Genomic DNA, 26,339 nt, shown 5'->3' with positions numbered 1-26,339 from the left:
TCAGTGTATTTAAGATTGGATTCTTATGTTCATAATTTCAACTTCCAGCCAAATGCAATTTCATTTCCAAAGGAAGAAGACAAAATCTAGCAGACTATTTGCATCCTTCTGCATTTCTAATACAATAAGATATTTTAAAAGCTACATAGATATGTATTAAGATACATCATCTACCCTCTTTCCATCCAAAAAGCATGTAGGTGAACAGTTTATTTCTTGTCAGCAAAATAAAGGTTGTACTGCATTTCATACAAAAACTGTATGTGGAACTGCCAACCTCTTTATCATTACACCAATCATATAGCGTACCCTATCATTAGGAAAGTAATTAAAGCATTAATGGTTTAAGTGTTTTAAATGATTTGGAGAAATCAAGTTCTATCTTCAGGTGTTAAAATCATTTTGCCCTAGGTATCGATGGTTGAAACATTAGTTACTCTCACTTTAAATTACCACTCTGTTTATTCATTTTGCCATATTAAAAGTTATTGTTATTTAACAGCAAAGTGTATGTAGTTAGAAGTTTTGTTAGTTTTAATTTACTAATTCATTTTGCCTCATTTATGATAGAATTCAAGTAAGAAAATTATCAGGTTCATAGAAAATGTTAGGATTTCTCCTTTCTTCTTTCTGAACATTTGAGATAGTAAGATCATATCCTTGGGATGCTCGAAAGATTTCATTGGGATAACTGGAACAAAACAAGAAAAGTACCTTGGCTTTTAGTGAAATGGAGAATTTACAGACCGTCTTTGGCATACACATATTGAAATGGCTCATTTTCATTTGTCAGCAGTTACATAGAGGCAAAATCAGTGACACTGGCAGATCTTTGATTCTGACTCCAGTAGGAAATAACATCATTGCTTCTTGAGGGAGAAAACCCCAAACTGATAGTTGTGGCCATAAAAACCTTTGTGCTTTGGACTGTTTATCAGTCTTTAAATTGTAACATTTTCAAAGGACAGGTCTGAAACCCCAAACATACTGTTCTGGTGGTACCTTTCCCCACGGGTCTCTAGGCTGGGCATGGGGTTGGTTTTTTGTTGCCTTTTTTTATTTTTTTTTCACTTCACACACACTCTGTTTTCTTTTTTTAAGGTTTAGCAACACTTGATTAGCTTGCCAAGTTAATGAACTATTAATGAACTGATCTGAGAAATGCTGTTGGCATAATATAAACCATACCAGCCCTAGACAGTGCCTCCCATTAAATTGCATTTCCCCCTTCGCGCAGACTGTGCTGCTGAGCTCAGGTTTGTTGAACTTCCTAATTACCCCCAAACTTTCAAACGAATGATTTCAGCAGGTCTCCTCCCTGCGCTGTTTCACAGATGCAAGGAGGGGCCATGCAGTAACTCTACACCTGTTCCAGCACACGCCTATCAACTTGCTCAACTTCCCCAGCAAGTGCCGAGTTGAGCATGAGAACATCCGAGATTGCTTGGGTCGGTGGCCACTAGACCAAATCCTTCTGGATGTCCGGATTGGCTTTGCGCTGGGGGTGGCTTTAACAGTTAGTGCTCTATAATGGCAGTTGATGACAGCAACGTGTGCTCTAGGACTAAAAGTAAACTGAATTCATATCAAACTTATTATAAATCAACAAGACGGAGAAGCCTACCACCAGACATCCTGCTAGAAAATGATTTTAAAGGAAATTTTCAAAGAAATATTAGAAATATAGAGCCTATACATCCAAGGCGCCCTAAGAAAAGACCTTCTATATTTTCAGGTAGGAAATGCTATGTTGTCCTGGTTTGAGTAATAGTATGTTGGTGCAGTATCTTCTAAACCTTTTTGGCAAGATTTGAAGGATTCAGTAACTGATTCCAGTCAGCATTTGTTCGGTTTTAAAACGTAAGACAGTCTTCACAGATAGATTTAATCAAGTACAATTTATGTTAAATTATGTCAGCCATTAGAGTTAAAGTGATGGAACCAAAAAGAGAGACTTCCTTCATATTTTTCATTTCATGTTGCTTGCTTGTGAGAATTTTTTTTTTTAAATACTTAACATTTAAAGAAAACGAGTTGTTCCTTAGAGCTTTAAACTGCATTTTGCTTAACCCCACTTATAAGCAATGCAGCCAATATATATGTATCTGCTGCTCTAATACTGTACCTCATTGCTTTCTTGGAGGAGAGTGTTTTTTATGCAGACCTCTTCTGTCTAACTGATTTTTTGTGTGTGTGTAGCCAGAAATTAACATCACTAAATAGTCAAATGCATGCTTTGAATTCCTGGCTTTCACTGGAGCCTGTAATGTCTGTAGTTAATAGTTCAGTTTAACTCTCTAGTTGTTACGAAGTAGCAACAAGGTGTAAGAGTGGATTTCACTTAAGCTAATGGCAAGTCTGGGTTATTTGGGGATTTTTTAAAATTTATTTGAAATATACCTAAAAATAGGCAACAGACTAGCACGAGGACAAAGGATTTGTTGCAAAACAATCAGGTCATCTTTAGTAGGAGGACTTAAAAGGTTTGGGGGGGGGGGAAGAATCAATACCAGCTCATCCCTCCTGAAACTGAAGATGTGTTTCTGTGAGGCCATCAGAGGAAACTAAATCCTTTAAAGAAGCAAAAATAATCTGTTTTTTAAATTTAGGTATCTCCATTTCCAGATGAAAATGAAGATTTTAACATTTCTAGGGGGAAATAGTACAATCATACAGATCTTTGAAGAGCTATGAAGTATATGAAAAAGTGTTATTGATTATTTAAATATTAATATTCTATTCCTTAGTGGCAGCTAAACTGACACATGTACCTTCTCATGAGCTGAAACACTGCTGAAGGAATGGGACTACAATGTTAAAAGATGACACAGGGCAGCAATGTTTGTGTAGGATTTAGAGCCTCCATTGTACCTTTGTTAAGGTATTTGAAATATTTCAGCACCTTAGGAAATATAGCTTTTTTCCTCCTTCTTATTCTACTTCCCCAGTTTAAAAAAAATGCAAAAAGCCTTATTGGATCTTAAGTCAGGGGACTCAGACATGCCCAAGGCTCCTGTGCTTCCCATTGCCTGAACAGGCTCCTCCTCAGGTGATGGGATCTGTTGGTGACTGTCAAAACACATTATTTTGGTCAGGATAGACCCTCTGTATCTTATTCTTTCTCAGTTGCTGCTTTTTGCCTTCTAGCTACCTTTTACACTCCTTAATTACTTCTGTGTTTGTTTTCTTTCCCTCCTGTAACCTTTCACTTTTTTTTCCCCTACATTAACATTTTTGTTAGAAAAAACATATTAAATAGCCTTGTGTTTGGTCTCCAACACTCATACTCTGTTGTGCCCACACGGATTCCCAGATTTCTCTTTTTATCTGTGATCGTTCTTTTTTTTGTTTGTTTTGAATGCAATTCTTCTTTCCCTCTGTTCTCTTTCCACCCTCCAAAATTACCACACTAGCAATAATACTCCATCATTTGTGCTGCGTCAGATATGAGCATTTTAATGTAGTTTGTGTGTCTGGAATGCTGCCATTACGCTTATGAAATCCACTGCAGCTGTGTTACTGTACACTCAAGGGCACTTAACTCAAAGGTAATGCAAATTGCTTGCTATAAGCAATTGATGGAGCATGATGGAAAGATGGGTGTAGTCTTTCCTTTGGTAGGTCAGCAGTATACATGGGAGAAGCTTTACTTGATTTGCTTTTGAAAACAGGTTAACAAAGTACGCTTGAAGTCTTCTAGACCATTGTCTTCCTTGCTGTAAATGTAGGTTAGAATCGAAACAGAGCTGTGCCATAGAATCATGGAATGGTTTAGGTTGGAAGAGACCTCTAAAGATCATCTAGTCCAACCCCTGTGCTGTGGGCAGGGAGATCTTCCAGTAGATCCGGTTGCTCAAAGCCCTGTCCAACCTGACCGTTAACACTTGAGATAGATAGATAGATAGATAGATAGATATTAAATATGTATATATATACATAAATATATATATATTGATATACTTGCTCTGCCGTCTTTTGGATCACTGCTGAAGCCCTCTGAAGAATGGAGTAATTCATACTTCCTTGTTTCAGCCTAGTCATCCTTTAATATAAATATTTTAAATCTATATCATTTTGACTCTTCCACCTTCTTCTAATTCACGTATCTCTGCTTAGTCTTTTATATCACCGTGAATGTGTCCTAGTTTTATGATATGCTTGCAATTTAGTCTGAAGTCACGTACATCTTGTTTTCTTCCCTTTTATTCTATTTTAAAGACCTTAACTAATAAAATAACAAACAGTGACACATCAAAGCATCTAGGTGCAAGGATATAGGTCGGTTCATACACTGGGACTCTTGTTTCATTCTTGGTGCAGACGCAGGGAGGCATCTCGCATGCGACAGCCTTGTTTTACAATTTTTTCTTAACTGTGATAGCTAGAAGCTTACTCTTTAAAAATGAAAGCTGAAACCCAAGAAGAGTGACACGTCTGTCTGCCCTGTGATGACGAAGTTAGTCATTCGCGTATGCCTAGGCAGGACCATCCAAACAATGGTATCACTGGGTTATTGTTTTCATTCCCACATGGCAAGGGGAGGAGAGAAACTATGACTGTGAAGAGAAACCATGGCATTGCCAAAGGGATACACTGCACAGAGATGCCTTTTTCTTCTTTCAACAAAGCACTGCATTTCTTCATGTTCTTTAAATTTGAAATGTTTAGAGCTGTTGCTTCAGGACTTGGTTAATACCAACTGCTGATATCTAAAGTTTCATTTTTACTGTTTCATGGTTACACTTTTTTTTTTTAAGACGATGACACAGGCACAAGTGATCATAATCAACATTACTGGGCCATTTATTGACAATAGAGAAGTTCATCACCTTAATTAGTTGAGATTATACAGATCTGCTGACATGCCCTCAGCTCAGCATGCTATCATAGCCGTGACTGAACCTTACCTTAGCAGGACGAGGCAAAAATGAATGGTGTCTTGTCTTAACCTGAAGATAAACCTGTGACTTGTTAATGGGAAAAGAAAGAATTATAAAAAGACAGAGTGGGAAACGAAGGGGCCTTAGGAGGCCATGTCTTTACAGAGTTACCTTGGAAAGGTAAATTGAAGTAACTGAAGGGGCATAAAATTAAAATGGATTAGCTAAACATCATTAAATGCCTATGCAGACTCATATTCAAAAGTAAAACAGCTTGAAGAAAATTAGTCTGTATTTATTAATTTTCATCTAAGGAAGCGTAGGATGAGTTGTTACTCCTATTTCTTTTTGGAAGAAGGCTGCTGATACTCTTTTTCTTTGAGTTTACTCTATATACATGGCAAAGATGGGAGATGCAGTCTGGGATTGTTAATTTTCTGAAGTAAGCAGAGTAAACTACTGAAATTACAAAGGTCAAAATACTAAAAAACTGTAATAAAGCCAATTGAATTGTGAGCTGGGGATGTTTGTTTAAGTAAGTACCATTGAACATCCACTTCTAGTACTGTCATTAGTATCTTGTGAGTTTTTTTCTTCCCCTTCATTTTCATATGCAGGTGGTCTGTATTATTGTTGAATAATGTTTGTTGACTGATGTGTCAGTTCTGAAGGAGAGAAGGTGAGAAAAATACTTTGGATTTTCTGCCTCTCCCAGGACCAGGCACACCCCCGTTTTATGGCTGTATGCCTGTGACTCAGGCGTTGTCTTCGCAGCCAAAATAAGCTCTATGTATTCTGTGGGACAACACATTATCTCTACTTTTGTAAAAGCATTGTGGTGTTGCTGTGAGTTAATGTAATGAAGGTCAGTTGTTAACAGTAGTTTATACAGCTACTGCAAGTAAGAATGTAGGTTGCCAGTCTCTGATTTTACAACAGAATAGCTAGTATTCGGTAACAAATTCACTGCTTTTTTTTTCAGTGAAAATATTGTCGCAGTTAGAAGTCTTGAGGCACTCTCTCAAAGCATTTCTGGAGTTCAGACCAGCATACAGTCTAGCAAAGTCACTTTCTAAAATAAGTAAGTTGATTTGACACCATATCTGTATTTAAATTAAAATACTGAAAATAATAAAAGAAAGAAGGGTTTTATATATATGAAAAATATTTAAAAGTTATTCAACAGTGATATGAATAAATTATTTAATTTTTCATGAGACATGGGGATAAAACAGCCAGTATGTATGATTTTTTTTTTCTTTTTGACTGGCTACATTAATTGGGAAAGCGTTGCCAAAATCTAATTACTTTTAATAAGGATGCTTAAAATCATGGGTACAGTATGTGTCTTGATTCAAATGAGTTATAATGATCTGTCTTCAGTATTTTAATTTAGCGAAGATTTGAATATCCTACCTCCTCTCTGAATAAAGTGTACTGCATGGTAATAACATATGCTTGTAATCTGCATAGGATAATTGCTGTTCACTTGTGGTAACCCTAGTGTCACCCTGCACATTGACGTTTGGTAGAATGGCTTGTGTTGGTGCTGCATTTTACAACTATCATCCACTGACAGCAGAAGGGAAGGCAGGGCTGGCCTGTCCCAAAGTTCTTCTCTTCCCTTCCTGACTTGACAAAATTGGCTTGGTTTCCCCTTCATACTGTTAGCAAGACCTACTGCTGATTGAAAACGCGGGGGGAGGGGGGTGTTGCATTTTTAATTTGCTGTTCGTGCTGTAAACTGGCATTGGTTCTGTATGTTACTGTGTTCTATTGAGCCTTATATTAAGGTATGCCACCACATTATAAAATTGGTACGTTGCTGATTGAATGTGTGTCTACCCTTTCATCTGGGTGAATGAGCACTGCTTTATTAATGGAAATTATCAGATTAATAATGTCTTTTTTTTCTCTTGGCCTTCTGTACTTTTATGTTCACTTATGTATTTCTATATATATTACTTAATATTCTCTTCGGCATTTTAGTTCTGGAATGATTTTTTTAAAGTGGCATTTTCTTCAGAAAGGATGGGTCGATGATTCAGAGGAAAGCTCTGGATTCTGCATTTTGAAGTCTGATGTAATACATGCATGTTGTCAAACTTGTTTTCTTCTTGGGTGCACTGCTATTTTATGGACTGTGGAGATTGATTTCCTAATGTTCTTGTAGGGAAGTGATGAAGATGCTGCTTCACCTTTGAGTTTTATTTAGGACATAAAGGAAGCTCTCTATGTCCATTGGAGAGTGATTTGAACATGAAGATGTGGGGGAAGATAGTGCGGAAGGTGAGATTAAGATAGGGAAGGCTCCTTCTGCTATTGTGGCTTGGATTTTTGTTCTCCGATTTGTCGTTTATTTGTTTGTTTTCAAAACTGTTTAGTTGTCTCCTAGAGTTAGATTGCCACCATCAGTTGTTATAGATGTTAAGACTCCATTTTAAACCAAAGACTGCAGTGTTCAAGTGAACAAAACCCATTGTACACACAGTAAACCTCAAATCTTACGGTGTCTAAGGGTTTACAGACTTCACTGTGCTGAAAGGCCTTGTGAAGCAATTACAGCACTTGCTTCCTGATTTCAGCACAAGTTTCTGTGCCTGCTGCCGTAGAAATGGCATGTGATAAAGAATCTGGTTTAGTAACATAGTTTGCCACTTTGACCCTTTGGCTCTCTGATATGTCCTATCTAGAGGATAATGATTAAAGTGTACAGTGAAATCTTAAAACTTGTGCTGAGTGCTCGCCTTCTGGGAAATGTAACAGGCTCTTTCTTCTGTACGTTTATGTAATTTTCAAGAAGCAGCATTGAATTAATATTCAACATTGGTTGTATCTCCAAAAAAGTATGTTAAGTATGTTAATATGAAATGTATTGAATTTTAAAATCAGAGTCCTAAGAAGTGTTAGCAAAATAAGAAACATACAAAAATGGTTTAAAAGACTTGAGAACAAGCCAGTCGCTTTTTACATCAAGTGGTAGTAGCCTTAACTACAGTTCATGTGCAGTATATCCATGAGGGTTTGTTGACATTATTTTACAGTAAAACGTTCTCTGGCCATCATGAAACCATAGAATCTTTTATTTTCTCTATCTGATTTAAGATGCACCTTAAAGGGCAGGCTCACCATAAAAATATGCCCATATTTGTCCCATAAAGAGTTATTTTTGTGCTAGTGGATTGGAAAGCTTGTCTACAATATTTTTTTCATGGGGTTGAGAACTACATATCATTTCATGACACGAAATACATTACTTTTAAAATCTTATAGTGGTGCAAATGCTGTAATCAAAAGCTTATCAGCCAAGCAAAATGTTTTAAAAGAATTAGACTTAAAGGTTATCATAATGGCTTTGATTCAGCCTTCTTCCTGATGTATATTTTGTTCCTCTTCTGAAGTGCAATCTTCACATAAGCTAATGTAGTTAATGACATTGAAGTGTGTTCTCTTGACAGTCAGATGGGTCTATGGACTGCATATAAATAACTCAAAGTATATTTCTTCTATAGTGCTTGTTTACTGGAAGGTACTTTTGTAGACTTCTCGGGTGCATTTGGTGGATAATTATTTTCCTTTCAGCTATATATACTTCACCTAGCCTTACACATTTAATAGGAGCATACTGTATCCAAGTTAAATCACCTGATAATCTTGGAATCTCTGAAATAAAGAATCTCAATGTTTTATTCATTTTAATTTCTTTGCTGTCGTACTGTACCTGAATTTAAACAATCACAGCAAAAAGTTCAGGAGTTTCTGAAAATACTTACTTAATTTCAGTAAGAATTTTTAAAAAGTCAGTATTTTATTAATCTGTTTAGGTTCAGAGACTGTTTTGCCTGAAGGCAGGTGTAGATAATAAAATTCATCTTAATTACAAAAGACTACCTAATGAAAACTCTTTGAACACAACTCGAGGTAGCTGGAAGATTTTTTTTGTACTGCTTCTCATGATGAAAGATGCCCTGATAGTGAAATGAATTCTTTATGGCACTTCTGATAAACCAGCTGTAAGCAGATAGATACTAAGTTCATATATTTAAATTTTCATAAAGAACAAATTTCATCAACTATATCTCTCATAGAAATTTTCTTTATTGCTACTAATTAAGAGTTATTAATTTGGGATGTGAATTTTATGAATTTTGGGGATTGGATCTTAAATTAGAAACTTGACTCGAGGTGCTCAGGACATTCTTTATTATATTCGTGTTTTCTGTGAAGTTGAAATTGCACAGTGCTTCACAAGATGAGATCAGTTTATATTCTTCTTGCACAGGATATACATCCTCTAGCTGCTACACAATGTTGGAATGCAGTTTTACGATCAGATACAATTTTGAAGACCCAACAAATGTCTGCTCATGCTTTTTAATCATATACTTAAGTTGCACTTAATTTTAAAATTTCTTAAATAAGAAAATTTTCCCATCCATTACTGGAAAACCTTACTGTTGTCAGGAAAAATTTTCAGTAGAGAAGTTGTGTATATTGTGTGTGATACAATCTAGTGGCTCCTATTCCAAAGACCTGGCTGTGTAGTGGGGATTTTATTTATTTTTTTGGTTTAGATCTGCATGAGGGTATGACTTTCTGTGGGGTTTTGCTCTGTATCTTTGGAGTTATTGTTTCTGCAATTTCATGGTGGCTGTATTGGCAACGTGCTTTAGTTCTACAACACGTTACTGTGCATCCCCATGCTCACTTTGTTGTCAATTAACTGCTCTTCCTAATAAACCTTTTCTGGGGTAATCTGTGGTGCAAACAATAAAGGTTGGCAAAATAATTTAGTCTGCCTATTGGTAAGGAGAGAGGCAATCAACAAGTGTTGTCTTTCTTACTGTAACCTCAGTTGTCCTGTATTTCCTACTTTGTTTGGGATCTTTAAACAAGTCAATCTCTTGCCAGCCCGTCTGTTGTCTCTGGTTCCTCGTATGCAAGTCAGAGAAATCCCTCTCTAGCAAAACTGCTCCCTTTCTTCCCCATTTTGCCTTGCCCAACCTGCAGCCTCCCCTCCCCTAAAACTCTCAGGCATAATTCGGAAGTTGGTAAGAGCTGAGGAATCAAGAGGGAGCTGGATGTTGCCACCAGCATTTAGATAATGTTTTACTGTGTGTGTGTAGACTGTTTCGTGCCGTCTGGTCTTGTGGCCAGCGAACAGCCCCAAGTATTAATATAGGCATGGAATTCGTGGTCTAACGTAGTAGAATGGCTAGTCTGCCCAGCAAGACATCATTTTAATCAATATAAAGGTCATTAAAACTTATTACCAGTTTGTTTAATGAGTCACCTCTAAGTACTTCTGAGAGGACTTTTTTAGACTTATCACGGACATCTCATGTATGGACAATCATTCAAGCATTAGATTTCCACTAAATGCTGAGGCTCTACTCCGAAGTAAAAAGTCTGATCTGCAGCAGAGGTTTTTCTTTCACACAAAGATGCCATGGTGAAAGAATGATAACAAGAAAAGCAGAATACCAGAACCTCAATTAAACTCTCAACATGGAATTTCAGGTTCTGAAATGTATTTCATTTTCTGCCAAGTGGATTTAGGATAAACAAACCATATCTGTAGAAGTCCAATTCTAAATCCATTCTGGAACTAGAAAATCAGCAGTTCTCTTTAGAAGCTAGTAATAATGTAAGTCAAGTTTAGATATGTCATATTAAATGTTATGGGACCCTTATGTAAGAGTAGTGGTACAGTTTGTCCTTTATCTGGTTTCAGGGTTAAGAATACTTCTGCATAATCTATTGTTATATTTTGATTCCTCCAACTTGAAAGCCCATCCTGAAAGAGGTCTTGGTGACTGTGTAAACTTCACTCAGCAGCAGGAAGAGTGATGGTGATGGAGGTGGAAAATGCCTTCTTTGCCTCAGTCTTTACCTTCAGGAAGCCTTCAAGAATCCCAGGTCCCAGAGACTGGTAGGAAGGCCTGAACTAAGGCAGACTTACCCTTGGTACAGGGATAACAGGTTAGGGAACATTTTAAACAAACTGGACATACATGAGTCCATGCGACCTGATAGGATGCAACCACAAGTGCCGAGGAAGGTGTCTGATGTCACTGTCAGGCCAATCCTGATAGTCTTTCAAAGCTCATGGCAACTGGGGGAGGTTTCTGACGCGTGGAAGAGAGCAAATATGACTCCTTTCTTCCAGAAGGGCAAGAAAGAGGATCCAGAGAACTACTGGCTGGTCACCCTCACCATAATCCCTGGGAAACTGATGGAGCAAATAATCCTATAACCCATTTCCAAACATAAGAGAAGTAGATGATTGGGAGCAGTCAGCATGTTTGTATGAAGGGGAGATCTTGCACTACCAACTCAACAGCCTTCTAAAACAAGATAACTGGCTCGGTGGATGATGGGAGAGCAAAGGATGCTGTTTGTCTCAGCTTTAGAAAGGCTTTTGACAATATCTCCTACAACATCCTCTTAGAGAAAATGATGAAATACAAACTAGATGAATGGACAGTGAGGTGGGTTGAAAGCCGAGCCGCCAGGCTGACCAGGTTGTGAATAGCAGCACGAAGGGTAGATGGACCTCAGTCGCTAATAGCATAGCCCAGGGGTCAATGCTGGGGCCAGTAACGTTTAACAGGAATCTCATGAAGCTCAACAAAAGGAAAAGTCAAGTTATTAAGATTTTACCACAGTTTTGTTCAATATTTCGCCTACTACTTCTACAAGTACTTTGTTCAGAATCCACTCTGTATTATTGAAAATCATACCAATTCTCTTACTCTACATTCCATGATTATTGTAATTGTTTAGTCCTTTCCTGATTCTTTTATTGGCAGTCTTCCCCACTAAATATTGCCAGAAAACATCATCTACTTTTTTTTTGCTTTTTGTGAAAGATAAATGGTAAAACTGTCAAGTAATCCTATAGACCTACATTAAACTTCACTGTGTGTTGCCTGTAGGTAATGCCAGTTGTTGCAGGAGTTGCAGACACCTTTTCTCATCTCCTTTGCTTTCCTCCTCTCCTGATAGTTGCGGGAGGAACAGCAGAAGGAGCTTCCATGTGTAGTAGCATTGCTCCATTCTCACAGTAGAGGTCTAGAAGGAACAGGTGCAGTTCCTTCAACAGTTTTATCATCCTGTTTATTAGGTAGTTTCAGATTTTCGCTTTCATCCTGATTTTAGGTATAGGTGGCTAAATTTAGTATTTAAAACAGTTTTTTATGGAAATAAATAGTCTATATGTATAAATAGAAATAAATTAATTGTGCTTCAAGCTAAAGATGGTAAGAAATGGCTTTGTGCTCTGCTGGTGGCTTTGCATCTTAAGACGCTTACTAGTCCCAAGAGAGGAACAGCCTGTGGAGAAAGCCAGCATCACTATTTTGGGGGTTTTAACTAGGATGTTTTCTGATCTGGACAACCAGAGTGTCATCTTTCCAAACTCAGACATTTGCTGAATAGATGTCCATACCTAAGCTAGTCACTTCAAGCTCCCTTTACAGTTGTTGGAGAGAAACAGGTATTACTGGAGTTTAATCCCTGTGATCTGTTGTAGACGTCAGTATTAAAATGGGATGAATCAGCTCTTATTTCTTTATATTGACTAGAAGACATCCAAGCTGAGTAGCCAAAATGGGGATATATTGTAAACATCTGTATTAAGACAAGTAAGTCCCACTTCTACTCTGCTTTTAGCTTCTCCCTTCCAGCCAAGCAAGGGACCACGTACAGACGTTCAGGAAGAGAGTGAAGGGGTGAATTGCTTCCATTCTTTCATAGATTGATATCACCAAGTGTTTCTTCTGTGCAAACAATGTTGTTTGGCCCTGCATTGGTGATTTATAAGCCAAGCTCTCAAAATTATGACATGATTATTTCTGAAACCTCAGGTTTTAAAATAGTAAAGCATGGGGCTTGTGTGCCTCTTGGTCATAAGTTACTCTTGTGTTTTTTAATAATTATTAGTTACAATGTTTGTCCATATTCATGAACATTTATGTCACTTTATTTTTAATAAAACATTGTTGATTCTTCTAAAAACTCCAGCATTATGTTTACTAACAGAAAATTCAGACACCTTGAACATGAAGTGCCTCTTTAAACAATTTTTTTGGTATTCCATCAATGCTGTGAAACTTACCCTGCACTTTATCGCCAACCAGGGTGGCATGCTGAGGTGCCTCACCTGCAGAAGATAGAGACTGTCACTGGCATTGATGCCAGTTGCCATAGTCCTGTTTTCCACTCTGTGAGCTCTGAACTGCTTTAACTAACTTGTTATGGGTATCCTGGCATGTTAAGTATACAGTATAACATCCTTATTTCCCCTTATTGTTAAAAAAAGCCCCACTAAATCCCTTATCTTACATCCCCATCCATTCATGTCTAGCGGAATGCTCTAAAACACTAAAATACAAAACATTACATGCATAGTATTTACTCAAGAGCTTAAAAGACAATCATGTGTTAACAACGAATTACCAGTATTCTGGTGCAATGTTGTATCATCAGTTGGCTTCAAGTGAGGTTTTCCCCAGAACTGAAGGGCTGGTGCTGTCTTCTTTCATTTGTTGCTCCTGTTTAGGGCAACTCTAGAAGAAATGAATGTCACAGATGGTGTTCTGTATTTGACTATACTGAATCTGTGTAATACGTGCACGATATGAACAACAGCACAGTATGTCCCTGTTATGAAGATATCCTCTAAATTTCAGAAGACACCAAGACATTGCAGTCTAGAATGACCTTTCACAGAGTTAGGGATTTTGTCTGTTTGAAGGCTTTATTGTTTTGTGAAGGGCAAAATAAATTTCTTTCAGAAATCTTTTTGTGGATGACCTTGATGCAAACAAACCATTGTGAAAAAGGAATAAATTAATTACGAGTATTGACAATATGAATCACACCTATGTTCACTTAACTATCTTCAGTTCAAATTAATACTCTTTAGCATGCTCAGCACTATTTCATTGCATCAATCAGGTGCTGAATGCACATTCTTTTCATTTCATGCATTATAAGTATGCTTCTTTGTAAAGACCTTTGGATTGTTCCGTGTTTAAGATGAATTTGAAAGGAGAAGGTTGCTGCATGGAAGCTCCTTTCCACCTCCCCAGAGAAACACATTAAAAGGGAGTAATATGTAAGTGCATATATACTGATAAGTAAAACATATCTGAGATATTTAATTCATAGTTGTTTTTTTTTATGATCACCAGACTTTCTATTCTGCAGTCCAAATTCACTTTAGGTACAGATTGCCAGCTGTGTGTCCACTGAGGAACTGAAACTGATTATAGAGAATCTTTTAGATAGGTATGCTCCCTTTTTCTCTGGAGCTGGCCTTCCTTTCCTCTACATTTCATTAGCTGGGTTCTCCCTGCTGGCAGAGCCGTGTGCGTGGGCTGTTCTGCCGCCAGTGTTTATCCCAGGAAAGAAAGCTGCACCAAAACCCTGTAAATTTGTATTTATATTCCCATACCCCAGAACCAAAATGAGTGGATTTTGTTTTAAGATTCTTTATGTATTTTATGAATAAAATTTCTTTATTTTTCTCTTTATGCCATTTTCAATCTGTTTTTCTGTGTCATATATGGAGTAGGCAATGTAGGGTTCTTTATAAGCTCAATATCGTAATCTGCTGATGACACCTCACAGAAACGAATATGAGTTGCAGTAATTGCTTTTTAATAATAGTGTACAGCCTGTTGTCCACATAGATGGATATCTGAGATTAATTATTTTCATCTAATTGTATATTATTGAGACTTAATAGTGTTGTGTATGTAAGTATATGTAAGATGTTATGTTTGTGTCTCATAGACCGGAGCTGACTCCATAAGTGCCTGTTTTAGCATTTGCAAATAGTTTAACCTGGATCTAGCATTACTTGTAATAGCTCTGACAGAAAGTTTTTCTGCTTTGTCTGGCTACTCTGAATTACTGTACATGGACCAGAAATAACGAAATTCTCTGGCCTGAACTATGCAGGAGATCAGACTGATTATCACTGGCCATTCTGGCTTTTAAAATCTTCAAGCTCATTGTCTGGACGTGCTTCTTGCAATTAGACCTAGAATGTATCTGTTCCTCCAACAGCCAACTGACGGCTCAACCAGAAAAGTGGCTTAGAAGAATGTTCTTTCTATAAAATACAGTGTCTGTTATAGGCATTTTTAAATGTATATGAGCAGTTAGGAAAGCTATTTAACCATGTAATACCTATGAAAAGTATACCTCTGATTTTTTAAAACATTCTTTTTTCAATTTAGAAACCTTTTCCTTTGCTTCTTTTTCCCACTTCAACACCCATGGAACCTCCCTTGTGTTGACCATAGTGATCGTGTGCCTCTGTGGGGAGACTCATAACCTCATTCATCAACTGAAGGTAACACTGAAGCTCCAACGGTATTCCCAAAAACACACACACGCCACCCTCAAATTTAAGCTCCTAACAAGTGCCACCGTAAGGAGACCAGATGGAAATTAGAGGGGGAAAAGGAGAGGAAGGAAGAACTTCACAGCTTTTCCAACAGTAGCACAATCTTAGATTAGCTTAAGTCAAACATGAAAAGACGCCCTGGGTCAAATCTGTCGTATTATCAGAAGAGGAAGAACCATCTTTATATTATCGGAGAAGTTTCCATTTTATAAAGGATTCTGTCTGTGCTGATGGTATATTTTTAGTTCACTGAATTAGTCAGTAGCTACCGATGACCTGCCTTGATCTGCGGAAGAGTTCAGGCGAGGTTCATGTGTTAGTGCCCCGTGTGAGTCGGGAGGATACGGTGTCTCTGAGCACCAGTACCCGACCAAGTAGATGCTCAAGTTCCACATCCAGAACCGCAGCCCAGTGCTGCTTGCAGCTCTGCTGCACGATTTCAAAGCAGGTGAACCCCAGTTGTTATTTTTTATGATCACCATTCTCTTTTGAAATACATTGTTATAAAAGTGAACTGGATTTTCACCAGATCTAAGCATCATATTCAAATACTCAAATAAAAGTATTCTGTGTCAGTGGATTGTTTTCAGTTATATGTCCTTTATTTTAGATTTCATTTCACAGCCGAGAAGCCAATCCAGAGATGAAAAAGAAAGAACCTATTTTCCTCTTCTGACCCAGTGAAAGAAAAAACACGGGAAAGGATGATATCTACTCATTTTAATAACTTTAAATAAAATGAGTTTAGATTTTCAAAATCTTTAATGATGCAGTGGACAAACAAGTACTACATAACCAGACTAGGCACTTAATAATCTACAAAGCAACTGTTAGATATTTCAGGAGCCCAATACCTTTGAAAATTTAGCCTGTGGTGACTCAAAATCATTAATCATTTTAAGAGTAGTTAAAGTAACTATAATTATTGCTGTCTTTACTAGGAAATCATTCCATTTTATATATGACACCTTTTTGTGCTTTCTTCCTTGGGTACTAAGCCCAAAATAGTGTTTTTTTCTTTTAGTTAATAAAAAGTAGACTTTAAGTTTTGTTTTGTACATTTTTTTTCACTAAATTGCAATTTCTATTCAAATGTAGCATGAGAGAAACCTTGAGTAACATTACCCTCTCAAACAGGAAGAAGGCCATTTGCCTTTTTCCAACATAAGCAGGGAGCTGTGTTAGACCTCGTAGCTCTCAGAAAACAAAGTTGTTTTTTAGGTTAGCAGGAAGGGATGGACTCTGAAGGATGTAACAGACCCAGTTACAAAGACTGTGTGTATACTTGGCCTGACCTCTGTGAGCACACTGGTGCTTCTGTAGGGAAGCAGCAAGTCGGAGGATGCTGGAGCTCTATTAATCTATTGCCTGTGCCCAGATGGAAGAGTTGCTGTTGGAAAACCTTCACCACAGCAAGGGAGAGCCCCCACACAAGTGCTCATCAGTTAGAGTACTATGTTGAGGGGAAAAAAAAAAAACAGCTAAGAAAAACTCTCTCTCTGAAATTAAGATTTTTCCTGCCACAGGTTACTCCAAAAGGTGAAACAATACATCCTTACAGATAATTTTTTAATTAAGAAAAAAAAAAAAGTTTTGCTTCCCTATGCTTTAAAAAACATGGAAAAGATTTTGCAAGTGTTCTTATGTAAGACCAGTGATTTATTTTTTTTAAACCAAAGTGTTACCTCCTATTTAGCCAGCATCTAAGCACGCCGTTGTGCAAGTAAGGGTATTAGATAGTGAACCCCGTATGCTGTGTCTCACCAGCACTTGCCTAGGAGCATTATATGGAAATGGATTTCAAACCTACATAAAACAAGACACTTTCCCTTCAACAACTGATTAGGATTGAGATGGTTAACTGGCATCAGTTCTTTGAAGAACGGAGAAAATAAGTTTGAGTAGTAATAGGAGAGCACTAAGGCAGAAACTGTAACCGAAGGGTTGTCTGCACATAATGAGGAGGAACACAAGGCAAAAACAACCATGGGAAACAGAAATTTCGCTGTAAAATCATATGGCCTGATTTCTCCTGACACTACCTCACTGCAGTCATTTTTATAAAGTTGCTGTAAAACAGCCAGTGGTTTGAGTCATAAAGATTTTTGCTGATAGCTATTTATGTTTACTTTGGATGTACAGAAATATTTTCAAAAGGATGAAGGGCATGGTGATTGACAGCCTAGCTATTAAAGGTATCAAGTGAGCTGAGAACTCCGTGTGCATGCCCTGTTTATAAACTGCAGTCAGGGAAAGAAAAATATTATTTTTTGTCTACCTCCTGGCATGACTTCTTAGGTAATCCTGATTTTTGAAGCATTACTTCTTTCCACCTTGAAACAAAAAAGAAGTTTTAGAAGTTGTAGATGTTATCCAGACGAGTCAATGGGTCCCTGGTCTAACTGGAGATAACACTAGTCTGGGCTACCTGAACCTGAACTGTGGATCTTTCCATACGCACTTCTGAGTAAAATGAGAAAAAAAGCTCCTTATCCCGTAATGAGCCAGGGCTCCAGCTATACCAAGCGCTGCGCTCACAGCAAGGGCCTGAGTCCTCCTCTGGAGGGTGTACAGTCTTGTTTGAGAAGGGATGTGGCAGTACGTGTCAGGGAAGTGGGGAAAGATGATGAAGCGATACATCCAATTTGATACTTCTTCATCATTTGAAAAAGTGGTAAAAATTGTTTTTAGTTATCTAAGGTCAGCTAATCCTGATGGCACTCAGTTTCTCTGTTTCAGCAGGGTCATTCTTACATGGGTGTTGCAAGAGGTAGCAGTTTTTGGAATAATTCAGAGTGGACGCTGTATGCATAAGACCCATCTGAGGGAACTGTGGAGGCATTCACGTTACACGGGCTCCTGTGTGCCAGCTCAGACCTGATGCCTGGCTGGTCTGATGACCTCTCTCCGATAGCAGGCAGAGCACGATACCTGATAGGAAGGTGTAAGGGGCAGCAAATGTAGTACAGTCTGATCCCATGTCCATCTCATCTTGATCTGCAGTAGATGGAAGTTGGTTGGAAACCTCCCAACATTTTAATTCTCATTTTATGGGGGACGTAAAAAAACGTCTTCTCTTCTAAGGCTGATGTTGCTAGTGGAGAAAAGGGATATAAGCAGAAGGATACCTTGCTACAGAGTAATGAAAACGTTGAGGTGTGAGTATCCAAATAGGTCAGCCAGAAAGGAAGAAGTATTAATAATTTAAGAGAAAACTAGAGAATGGAAAGGAAAGTTTAAAAAAAAGAACAAGTAAGCAAGTAGCTTTTCACAAGAGCATCTTTATTTAAAGTCAGGGAAAGCTTTAAGAACCGCTGGGGCAGAATTAAGAGAAAGAAGGTATATCTGTAAATGTATTTGAGATACAGCTACATTGCAGATGGGAGTCGGAAGAGTCCCTGATTACAACCCTACATTTTTGAGTATTCAGGGGTTTGGTCTGAGCATTGTGCAATGAAATTTCGTAACTTGAGGAAAAAAGGGACAGCCACAACCCTCGTGTTCCCTCCTTCCCAGGCTCTGTGTGACCTGGTACCAGTCTCTTGGGCATAAATTACCTAATGCAAATTATACTTTGAGTGAGTGGGTGGGGTGCAGTTACTAATCTTGTCCCTGAAACAGGCACCCAAAATTAGAGGTGCCGTCAATGGCTGTTTGGAAATTTCCTGCTCTAAGGAAGTTCTGACAAGTTATGTCATGCTGGGATGTTTGGAGAGTATGTTACGGGATTTTATCTAAAATATAGACAAGGGTTTGTAACGAAATTGTGAAGGAAATAAATTTATAGGATGCTAATAATGGAAAACAGCTTGTTTAGGGATGGTGCCTGAAAACTAAGGTGAAGAGCAGGAAGAAAATACTACTTGACTTATTCTTCATGCCTGCTGATGTCTGTAGGTTGTGCCTGCAGGACGCAGACTGCATTTTTCATGCACAGCAGTATTTCTCCTGTCAGTGTTGCCTGAGTCTGTGCCCCAGAGATAGTGGTGCAGATTTCAAATTGACTTATGGGATGGTGTATTTTTCACATGCGTATGGTAGGTCTGGGAAAATGAAGTTTGTTCCCGACTGGCTGACATTTCCAGAGGCTGTTCTGCTTGGGAGAAACTTACAGGCAAATGGTATAGTCCTAGGAGGACATCTCAGTTTGACAGCTCCAAAACAAAGTCATGGGAAGGATAATAGTACTTTGAATCTTGAAGGCAGAATTCCAACATTAAATAACAAATCCTCCACAAAATGCCTAATAGGTAGTTACCCTTTGTTATTTATAGATGAGTCACAACCCCCTTACGACCTATTTAATTACTCTTATGAATTCACCGAACAAGCCGAGGATGGGAGTTGGGTGATACATGAATAATCCCAAATGAAGCTTCTCTTAAAATATTTTATATGATTCTACCCAAATTGCCTGATACCCTTTCTCCGGAAATACAGACACGTCCTTTATTTCCATGGTCCTATCTTCCATGCTGAGACAGTTTGCAATGTAAACAGGTATTCCCTATGCATTATTTACTGTTCTACTGCTTCTGCTTGTTTTGCTTTTCATCACTAGGTGGCAATATCTTAACAGTCAGTTACAAACACACGGCAAAACAAAATGGTGCAGCAAAACTAGTGAGACATAAACTAAGGAAGATTTCGGTTCCTTTATTTAGAGCTTATCACATTAAATCAGGCTTGCTTAATGAAATCTTATTTTGTGCAGTGCTTTCTGTCACTCTGTACTTTTAATTCAGACGCTAGTAAGATGTTTATTTTACTTTGTTAAATCATGGGACTTTATAGGTACATAAGAGTTCAGTTGATTTAGATAACAATTTTCATTTCATTTTAACAGAGGACATTAGTAAAGCATGTGTACAAGCCGCTTTGTTAATGTTTGGCTTGAATTGCTTTGTGTTATGCAAGCTGTAATAAGAAAAGCAAAATAAAAGGCTTGTAAATATTTTAATGTAAGGAAAGAAGTACATAAACTCAACAAATGCCAAGTTGAAGAAAATAAACTCATTACATACAAATACTGGGGTTTTTTTCTGCTTAAATGTAAAAATATTATTCCTTTTTTGTTGCTTGCTTACACATGGACTTGTCACTGCACAAATAATACAAAAACCTATCGGTTTTTTCATTGTTTCTTTTTTGCCTCCTGAAACCAAATGGAGCAAATCAAATACCTAAGCATACGTGTCGAGCAGAAAGCCTCCAACTGCTTCAGAAGATCCAATGTAGGTTTTAAGTCATATCTGCCAGGCTCCGTGAATTGCTCACATACCTTAGGGTGTCTACAGTCACACTAGACACCTCCATTTAGGCACCCGAATACCATTTGACTATGACCAATATCCATCTGAAAGCCAGCGCAGTCTTTCAAGAGTAGAACATAAAGAGGTTTCAAGCAGTTTTATTAAAGAAGGGAATGAGAAATCATTAATGCAATACATTATATCCCAGGATATAATAATGTAATAGAGCCTTTTTGTTTCATCTGTTAGGTGTGGTCTGCATTGGAATCAAATTGATCTGGGAATCATTCTTTGTAGGCTGCTTTATTTTGTCCCAAAGGACGAGATCATATCAAAACCACAGAGACCCTAATAAGCAGCCCTTACTTACTCCTTAGAGGAAAAACTCCAGACGGCCAAACTTGTATACAAACTGTAACCGCGTAAATCCAAGCTGATTCCATGCAAATCAGAGACACGGGTGTAATTCAGTATACAGCACTATCTGGCTAAAAGGACATAGCATTTGACCCAAATTAAGAAGGAAAGGCTGTATGGCTTGGTGAAGCCATAGAAAAATCAAAAACCATGTTAAATTTCCAGCAGTTCAGTAAAGCTACTTTTGGCTTTGGGATCTGTGTCTACATCACCACCTGGAAGCTGTGGGGAGCTGGGCAGTAGCAGAATGATTGACACCTAGCAAAGACGAAAGCAAGGTACTGAGCACAAACTGGGCAAATAAAAAGCTGTGTTTTGCTTAATTTTTTTGCTAGATTAGGGCTGAAGTGCTCCTATCTTGCAGGATGACGCTGTAGCAGAGACTGGGTTATAAAGATGTATCACTGCAGACCAAGGAAAGGCTTTGTACTATTAGCACTCATAAATACAATTCACTGTGGTTTATTGATGGAGTTTGAATAAAAGTCCTTAGAGATCAAAAATATAATCACCTGCTATGTAAGTCAAGAGAACCCATTCTGTTAGCAACAAATACAGAACACGCTGTTCTACGTAATGGTTTTTGCAACTAGAAGACAATCAGTGTGTGTGCACTAGGAAAGAAATTACATGTACAAAATTTGCGTCTATCATTTATACTTGCTTTGTTACTGTTGTCATTCCGTAGAGGCCTTCAGCTACTCTTTGCATTTAGCCAGAGATTCTGGAGAGTTCAGATTGCAAAAACCAAATACGTCCTTTCATACCAAGCTAAAATGAGCCCTGAAAGATTGTGCAAGGACAGTGCTATATTCATATCTTCTTATGCTTTTTTAAGGATTCCTGCAAGCATCACTCAGAAGGTAGGGGACTAAAGTGCCTGTGTGACTGTTATAAATAGTAGTCGCTAAAAACGTAAATAAAATGGGTACCTATGCTACCAAATATTAAGAATCTAAATAAAGTACCTGATTTACAAAAGTAGTTACTCTAAGTAACTTTGATGGTTGGACTCGATGATCCCAAGGGTCTTTTCCAACCTAAATGATTCTATGATTCTATTCTAAGTATCATGTGTAGACAGTGAAGAGAAATAGGGTGCTTTGCAAAATAATTGTGCTCTGTACGGGAACTCTTGAGTCATGCTGGAGGCACTCACCTCCCAGCACAGGCATCTAAGCTGGATGCCTCAAGACAGATACCGAGAATACCTCCAGGGTTATGTATTTTTGTTATTCTTTTTCTTTCAATGAGTGAAAGTTTTGGAAAGCTATTTTTCAGATATTTTGCAATGAAAATAGCTGTTCATGCAGCGTTCTGCTCACAAGAACACTTCTGACTGTGCTGACGAACAGCTTCTGCCAACTTGTTTTGTCCAAAATTGGGGCATGGAAACTCCACAGACTTTGTTCAGCCAGAGAACGGTATAAGCCAAGTACCCAAGGCTCCTGGATATGTGCTACCTCTGATCTCACAAAGAAGATGAGAGAATAGAAGGTGCACTACACATCACAAACGTGGAGTTCGAGTTACAGAGAAATGTTTATAATTGAAACAGTTCTTCTATTATCATGGTAAATTGGCAGGTGCTTCATCTTGGTAGACCCATGAAAACCCTTGCATTATGGATCTATGATTTCTTATGGTGAAAAAAATGTTACATTCTCATTAATTTATTGTAAACTCCCATGTAGCAATATCATAAAAAAAGCCCCCGGTATTCATAAATATGTAAGATACTAATATCCATCATCAGAAATCTTACACTGACAGATTTTGTATGCCTATGCATACAATCTTTCACAACCTGAAATATGTAATTAAATTCTAAATATCATAAAGTTGACAAGAATTAAAGTGGAAATTGTATACCTTCAAAACTTCTTAGTCTTGTCAGCCTCCCTAAAATACGTTCAGAGCACTAGGTTAGAATGCTGCTATTTCTGCCATTTCAATGTGTTATACCTGTTTTAGGAGCATTTCCAATATGTGAGCAAAACCTTGATATTATCTGGAGGATGTCCTATTTTAGCAAATTTAGACTGGCAAATATTTAAATTGTTTAGCATTTAAAAGTTTTTTAAAAATATTTTATGATTATTTAATGACAGGTATTAGATTTTAATTGGTTATACTTTTAATTTTAAAGAAGTTGTTAGAGCAAAAGTTAAATTTGGAGGCATGTATGTTCTGGGTGGTATTTTCTAAAGCAGAACTGATAATGAAGGAGTATAAACCCTGAAGTAAACTTTAACAATAGTATTGAATACTGTGCTGCGAACGCCCGTATTAAAGTAGTGGGGCAGTTTTTCCTCTTGTAGCTCATTAGACTCCGTGGACTGAAAGCAGTTCCGTAGTCTGTACCTCTCCTTAGGACAATTGTGAGATCAGGAAGCATAATGAAGAAGTTGTATTCTGTATGAACTCTTTCATACAATGCCAAAAATATATAATCTAAGAATGGTAGCATTTTTCTTTAATATACTTTACAACATCCATTAAGTTGTTTGATATTTTAGTACAACAGCATATTGCCAGTGGAAGTGCACAACAGGTAAACATGTTCTTCAGAAAGAATACTAAAAGGTGAAAGCAGGAGATTCTGCATTGTATAATAATGTTATGCTGCAGTGTTAAAAGAAGAGTACTGTACATGAAATGGAATTACTTTGGCTCCAAATCACTTTGGAGGAAGTCAGTAAAATGATGCTAGGGGATGTACCACTCCTAGACCAAAGGCTGGCTGTAGCTATAGCCTTTTTAATGTCAGACCACAGGGAAGTGCTAGTAGGCACTGGGTGATACTTTAACATCCCAGACACAAACTCTACTTACGGTAGTCAAATCCAGATATCCTTGGATGTGATAGCCCATTTATTTCTTTGCCAAATGATCACAAAGCCAAGAAGGGATTGTGCTGGTTAGGCTTGATAACTGGTGAAGACCAAGAAGGACAAGTGACAGGAACATTACTGGATCATGTTCATACAAGCTGATTCAGGATAAGCAAGAATAGGCCAGCAGTTTTGAAAAGACAAACTGTGAGAAATAAAAGGAACTGGTGACAATGAAAAAATCAGGTACTCGCCTACTGGGAATGTCTGAAGTTTCTTTAACCTGAAAGCACCAAAACCAACCCACCAACAAAACCTTGAACTTTTCATTCAGCCCAGGAGGGAAACATGAGACCCTCAAGAGCACCCATGGGGTCCCACCAGTCACCCATCTCACCTGGAATTCTCCTCCTGCCGGCAGCAGTAGAAGACGCTCTTTGGGAAGAGCGCACACAGGCACAGCCACTTTCTGCAGCCCATCCCTCTCATCTGCCCCAGTGCAGTCATTGCGGTATTAGGGATGTCAGAGGGGGGATACTTTCCTGCCTACTCCTTTTAGCATCATTATAGACCTAAATTTGTATTTATTACCAGCATTTTGAAGCTGCTAATGCTGTCTACCTCCACAACCTCCAGTAGCAACATGTTGCAGAAGCTTACAGCTTCCTGAAGAAAGAATCACTTTCTTTTGTTTGTTGTAAACTCATCCCCCAGTCCTTTCATTGAATGCTCCACCATTCTTCTAGAAAAGGACTGCAGAGTTATTGGAAGAGTCGCCGTTGCATTGTTAGCGAAGACAGTTGTGACTTGGAGGTTAGAGGGTGTCAATTTAAATTAAGCACTATCAAAAGTTCAGCTGCTGAGTAAGAATATGTGAAGGAATTAAAAGCAAATGGTTAAACATCCTCGATCCTTTATAATTTTGAAATAAGAACATTGATTTGGAAGAGTCCGGTATCCAGTGAGGATGAGAGATAGAGTAAGAATAGGATACAACCGCTAATTAAGTGAATACCTTGCCTTTATTCTCCATGAAGATCAGGCCTTGTAGAAGAACAGAGGTAGGAGGAATTATACAAACAAGAAAAAATCAGTTATGAGGTTGAAAAATACCTCAAAGATCTTAAAATTCACATTACAAAATCAGATAACTTCCCATTCATAATAACAGAAGAGCGGGCATATGAAGTTGCAGCTCGGATAATAAAATTTTTGTTGACTCTATCAAAGGAGAGATTCTGCCTCATAAATATAAGCCACAGAATGTATGGGAAAAAAATGATCTATATCAACAGAGAGGCTGCTTGACCTCAGCCACACTCAAGGCTTTAAAACAAAATTTGGTGGGAGTTTATATTTAAGGGTGTGTATTTAATTGAAAATTGGATAAAATCTAGTACAGATTTAGGAAGGACAAGTATTTGCAAATTAACCTTATATTTTTATTTTCAACAAGAGAATTGTGATAAAATTAATATATCAGTCGTCTTCAGAAAAGCATTTGATGTAGCACCCACAGGGGAAATTATTAACTTAAATCCTTGAACATAGGAATTCATGCACCTTTTGTGAGGATGAATAAGGACTTCCAAACCTACTTGGCATTGTCTCTGCCGAAAAATCAATTAGTGCAATGGTAGGAATTCATCAGTCCTAGGTCTTGGGACTTGCCATATTTGGGATTAAATTTAACTTTAATTGTAAAAATTTGGAGTGGGCTGGTTAAAACAGGATGGTACGATGAGGAGGCATTGTCAATAGGGGGGACAGGGGCTCTCAGAAAAGACATTGGGGACCCAGAGTGACATCAATATCATGACATGAATATCATCATCATGATATTTAACATCATAGGGAGGAAGAGCTGATCAGATCTCTTTGACAGCTGGTGAGATCAAACCTGAGATACTCTGAACATTTCTCATAGTCCATGTTCACAAGAGGGTGTAGACTGGTTGTAAAGGGTGTAAACTTCATTTAGGAATTGAAAGAAGGTTTATAAAGTGAGTTTCTGCAACAGCCTTCTGTTAGTGAGGACACAAAACCTTATCTCTAGATGAGGTATGTTTACAGAAGACATTTACCATATTTTCAGTGAGAACCATGGGAGTTTTGTCTCAATGACCCTTGTGCTCCTCGGTTTCCAATCCAAACATCCAATATTCCACATACTGAAACTAAAAATAATGTGCCAAGGTAATTGCTGACAAAGTTTTTAGAAGAATCAGCAGCAGACAAGCTCTTATTTTGGCTTAGATACTGTAATTATGAGATGCTGCAGGAAATTTATTCCACTAAGTGAGAAATGAAGTAGTGTTACTCCCAGGAAATAATATCTGGAAGGATGACACCACAACTGTATGAAACAAAAAAATACTTGAGAAACTGATTCTTCTTATTTTTCTTCATTACCATTAAAATACGCATAGTAATACACTGTGATTATTTGAAATAAAACCTTAGGAATATGGAAATTTTGTAGAAAATACGGAGAGGTTAACAAGCAGTGAATTGTTTCTGCCTCATTTTCTTATGT

The 26,339-nt window shown here is 37.8% G+C and overlaps 1 protein-coding gene across 7 annotated transcripts in view; it reads left to right on the top strand.

Annotated features, from left to right (window-relative positions):
• The window catches only part of FRY (FRY microtubule binding protein), a 251,577-nt gene that overhangs the window by 49,864 nt on the left and 175,374 nt on the right, over window positions 1-26,339 (top strand). For 2 of the 7 annotated variants that reach the window (XM_074568023.1, XM_074568009.1), the window contains exon 3: window positions 5,863-5,961. The exons of 2 other annotated variants lie outside the window; for them this stretch is intronic. Coding sequence is in view for 2 of the 5 variants with exons in the window: in XM_074568047.1 (XP_074424148.1) it covers window positions 1,531-1,735; window positions 5,863-5,961 (304 nt within the window). In the remaining 3 variants the exon portion in view is untranslated. Of the gene's footprint in view, window positions 1-1,421; window positions 1,736-5,862; window positions 5,962-7,053; window positions 7,170-26,339 lie in introns of those variants that run through there. 3 more of the 7 variants (XM_074568047.1, XM_074567985.1, XM_074568039.1) reach the window with 3 other exon arrangements.

Source organism: Larus michahellis, chromosome 1 (genome assembly GCF_964199755.1).
Source record: "Larus michahellis chromosome 1, bLarMic1.1, whole genome shotgun sequence".
Taxonomy (NCBI): domain Eukaryota; kingdom Metazoa; phylum Chordata; class Aves; order Charadriiformes; family Laridae; genus Larus; species Larus michahellis.
Note: the sequence above shows the minus strand (reverse complement) of the source record. Positions and strands in the feature narration are given on the sequence as shown.